We start from the raw sequence: 4,674 nt of genomic DNA on the forward strand, positions 1-4,674 counted from the left end.
GCAATTGACATTGTCATCATCACGCCGCATCAAAAGCAGGCGCCCTTCGCCATCCCTTACCCCTCCTCCTCAGCCCCTGTGAGATTCGACCCCAGTCTGCCGGCGGTATATTTTCTCGGTTAAAATGTCAAACACCGCTCACTTGACTCATCATGGCCCTGACCGCAAACGGTGGCGGCCAGCCGTCCGCGGCACCTCGGCCGCTTGCCCAAACCCCCATCCCCCCCACCCCCCTAGCCAGAGGCCTCATTCAGAATCCCCCTGCGAGTCACATGAAAACATGGCACCTGGCGCCAGGAGTGTGCCATTCTCCCCCGTGTCACTGGAGCGCCACCGTGACGCGCAGTGCCGCACCTGCTGCAGGCTGGCAGCCGCTTACGAGGACAGGACAGGCTGGCACCGTACGTGGCAACGCACGAAAAAAAGGGACAAGCCAAAAATACCTACCATATGCCATCCCTAGGTGTGTGTGTGTGTGTGTTTATGTGTTTGTGGGGTGGGGTGGGGTGGGCATGCAAGAGGAGAGGGGTGATCGCTAATGTTTTGGACTGGCACAAACCCCAAGCTCGAGATAATAACCTTCAATCTTTTCTGTCGACTCATCATTGTTTTAGTACCTCGTTTTGGGCTGCCGCGGGCCCAGCACGGACAAGCTGTTCCTAACGAACTTTCAGTATGAGCGGTGCGGGAGGGGGGTGGGCGGCTGACAAATCTCTCGCTGCGTTGTCTGGCAGGATCTGTCACCCATTCAAAACACTTTCCTGGGCACAGGTAGGTAGGCATTGTTAAGTTACGAGACAGGTAAAACCATGACTGACTCGAGCTATAATTACCCATCATGCATAATTCTGCCGAATGACATTTTGACAAAAAAATCACACCATGTTGCCCGTGGCGGCACCACACAGGTCTAGACAGGTTTTGTGTTTTAATGGACAGTGTTAAAATATTGCAGGGATTCAGTATGCTGCATGAGTAATGCATCAGTTTATATTTGCCATACGCATCAGGAGTAACAACAACTGAGACAGAAAACATAACAAAACTATGAAAGAATAATGAGCATTCTGACAAAGGGGTACATTAGTTAGCGCTGCAGCTGCACTGACATGTATTTGGAAAATAAACTTGGATATATATATATATATATAAAAAGTATTTGGTGTTTTAGTAGATAGTAAGACTGAGATGCGTATGCCAAGTAAACATTTATTTATAAATAGGTTTATGAAACCAGACCAGTGCCACAAATCTGAGACATTCTTTTCGCTGCACAAGATTGCTTTTATGCAAATGGGCTTTACAAAATCTATTTAAACAATGCCTCCTCTCTCTCTCTCTCTAAGGCGTCTGAAGTTTGCAAAACGCAGCAGCATACAGCTCCTCCTGATGCTCAAGCTGAACAAAAACTTTACCGTGAAAAGCATAAAAGCATGCAAAATGGTCACTTATTTCAGTTTTCTTTTCAAATGCTCCTTCCAAAAGTGAACAAAGTGCTTTGTATCTGTGTAGACTGACATTGTACAATTTGTTCTCGTCTTCAAAGCGATTCACTTTTTTCACATTTAGTTCCTTCTTTCTTCCCTTCATTCAATGTTCCTCCTCTTCAGAAATCTGAAAAAAAAAACAGGCAGAACTGTGTGACCTTGGCTATCTATCGCTCCGTGACATGGAAGCCACTCTGGGCAGTGTGTCAAAAACCCGGTGGTAAATGAGTAGGTGAGTTGGAAATGAAAGCCATTTTGGTTCTCAAGATGTTATCAGGACCTGAACACAGGACTGTATTTTCCAGGGTCATTTGCGTGCTCTTTGGACATCTTCTTGCTGAATACATTACAGTTGGAGGACATTACACAGGCTCTGGCTGCTGGTCACCTAACCATTTATCTTCCAGTCCCCACCGCCATTTTCTCAGTGCATTTCCCCCTTTAGTAATACATGAGTAATTACATGGTAACTACAGCAGTGAGCGCCATGTGTTCCAACATTCAACAGAATGAATATGTTTACACAGTATCCATACACTTTCCCCTCAGGCAAAAAAACACACTGCATAGTTAATATCATATGCTTGTTTGTTTTTATGCAAACATTGTGCACTCATGGTTCATTTATAATGTACCTATAGGGGTATTATACTGTAGGGATACTAACTTGATTGGCTCTTGGATCTCAGGGGCATTGGGGTTGTGGAACTGCCTGGGTGATGGGTCAAAGGTTATCCGACACTGACAGTCAGGCTTGCTTTTAATTATGGGAAGGCGGGCGAACAGTTATCGGGAGACTGCCAGCTGAGACGACACCTCAGTGTGTGTGTGTGTGTGTGTGTGTGTGTGTGTGTGTGTGTGTGTGTGTGTGTTTGTGAGTGTGTGTGTGTGAGTGTGTGTGTATGTGTGTGTGTGTGTGTGTGTGTGTGTGTGTGTGTGTGTATTTTGTCACCGTGGCTGGAGGACGAGTGTTTACAAGGACGAGATGTCGACAATACATCCTCAAAATGGAGCCAACATGTCACAGCGTTATGGAGGAGCAATAATGTGGGGACATCATTTAATCAGCGGGGAAGGAAGAAACAGGGGCACATTTTATCATCTGAAAGGGACTCCAGGTCTGTTATTTCAGGCCATCATTTACTGGTCCCGTCTGGTGCAACACTTTTTCTGCTGGGATAGGATCATTGACCGCTACTGTATGCTAGGGCTGTAACGATATACGATTCGAACCGGAAATCGCGACATTCATATCCACGATACTGTGTCGCGGTGTGAAAAGGCAGAATCGCGACACACCCTTTCTAGTGTTTCACGCACTGCTTAGCTTTGCAGCTTACGTGGCCGCAAAATCAACCCACATCTCCCGCTTTACTTATCGGTAGCCTACGTTGTCCAAAAACTAATAAATAAATAATAATTTCATACCTCTCCTTGCTTTCATTGTAGACTATGTGTGCAACTTTACCAAACAGTAGAAGTAAACCCTCTCTCCTTGCCCCGCTCTCTCTCACTCTCCCTCCCTCTCCTGCTCAATGAACACGCGCGACTTAAATAAAACATTCACAATCGTGAAAGCAAGGACGCATAGAAGACGACTAGCTAAATTACTATTAAATCCGCTTAGCATCATTAGCTATTATTGCTGAACATATTTGTTTAAAACTCTTGCATTGAAGTTGACTGATCATCTCAATACCAGCGTTTCCCAAAAGGGCCTCTCCCAAGGAGAACAAGTAGGCCTATTATCTTGAAACTTAAACACACATGGGGAAACTGAACAGTCCAATCAGTAGACTATGATGGGCTAAACTAGCCAACTATGCTACTTTGTTTACAACATTTCCAGGCTTCAACCAGACAGCTGAATTAAAGAGGTAGAGTTGTAATAAAAAATAGTAGGCCTAGGCTATAGGCTAATCCAGTGTTTTTCAACCACTGTGCCGGGGCACACTAGTGTGCCGTGAGAGATCATCAGGCGTGCCGCAGAAAATTACCCAAATGTAACTCACTGGTCCAGAAAAGCAACTGGTGCATCAAAGAATTTATAACCACATGCTCTCATTGATTGTTTGATTGCACTATTTGTGGTATGCAGGCATTGTACAACGGGGGGCCCATATCCAGTATTCACAGAATCATCACATATCCAGTTCATAACAACAATTAAATTAGATATAGTCACCTACAAATGAAACAGAGGGCGCTTGTTTTATTGAGCAGGTCTTGCATAGAAGCCATAATAAGGCCATATCTGTGTATTATTTGAAGTTTTAGGCTATGGTATGTTTTTTTTTTCTTTACACAGGATGTTAGTGTGCCGTGGGACATTTTAAGTGTCAAAAGTGTGCCGTGGCACAAAAAAGGTTGAAAAACACTGGGCTAATCTGCATAAAGTGTGCTGTCATAAATATCAGTCATTCAGAAAAATATAAAGGATATAAAATAAAAGATATATTATATTGTAATCTTCTGGTGTTCTAAGGGAGGCTATTAAAATGTTATTTAATAAAATGTCTAGCCCCCCCCCCCCCAAAAAAAAAAATAAATAAAATCGAGATTCGTATCGAAGCGTGGGTCAAAAATCGTGATACAAACCGAATCGTGAAGTTGGTGTATCATTACAGCCCTACTGTATGCTGTTGGCTTGATGACACTAACAGGGATGCTCTCTTTTTGGGCTGGGGTTTGTCTGTATGTGCGTGTGTTAATTTGTGAGTGTGTGTGTGTGTGTTAATTTGTGAGTGTGTGTGTGTGTGTATGTGGTGTGTGTGTATGTGTGTGTGTGTGTTTGTTGGTCTGTGTGTGTGTGTGTGTGTGGGCAAATGGCGCTCCCTGTTATCATCGGTATAACAGGAAGTGTGATCCACGAGGACCTGCTGAAGGTGAAACTGGCCAGGCCTGACTAATCATCGTGCGAGAGATTGTTTTTTTTTTTCATTCCTGTGACTCCAACTCCGTAGCTCTGTGGTCATTGCTAGTCATTCAGCTGTGATTTCATTTCACTGCGCTGGCACCGCCGCCAGAAAGCCGAAGAGCCGTGTCACGCCGGCCCGGGCCACAACCACAGCCTTTTTTTTTCTCGCTTCGTCATCACTCGACTCGTCATGACTGGAAATAGCTTTTGCTTAAAGGGCTCCCCTCGGGTGAAACACACGCACACACACACACACACACACACATGCAC

At 44.7% G+C, this 4,674-nt stretch overlaps 1 protein-coding gene across 1 annotated transcript in view; it reads left to right on the top strand.

Moving 5' to 3' along the window:
* The first annotated feature begins 280 nt into the window (after window positions 1-280).
* The window catches only part of mdga2a (MAM domain containing glycosylphosphatidylinositol anchor 2a), a 139,837-nt gene continuing 135,443 nt past the window's right edge, over window positions 281-4,674 (top strand). The window contains exon 1 of the mRNA XM_076300123.1: window positions 281-401. Within this exon, the coding sequence (XP_076156238.1) occupies window positions 281-401 (121 nt within the window). The remainder of the gene's footprint in view (window positions 402-4,674) is intronic.

The sequence above is a fragment of the Alosa pseudoharengus genome, unplaced genomic scaffold (assembly GCF_046254945.1).
Source record: "Alosa pseudoharengus isolate Yale_2024_CS ecotype anadromous, Long Island Sound unplaced genomic scaffold, YU_APseudo_1.1 YU_APseudo_1.1_scf_22, whole genome shotgun sequence".
NCBI lineage: Eukaryota > Metazoa > Chordata > Actinopteri > Clupeiformes > Clupeidae > Alosa > Alosa pseudoharengus.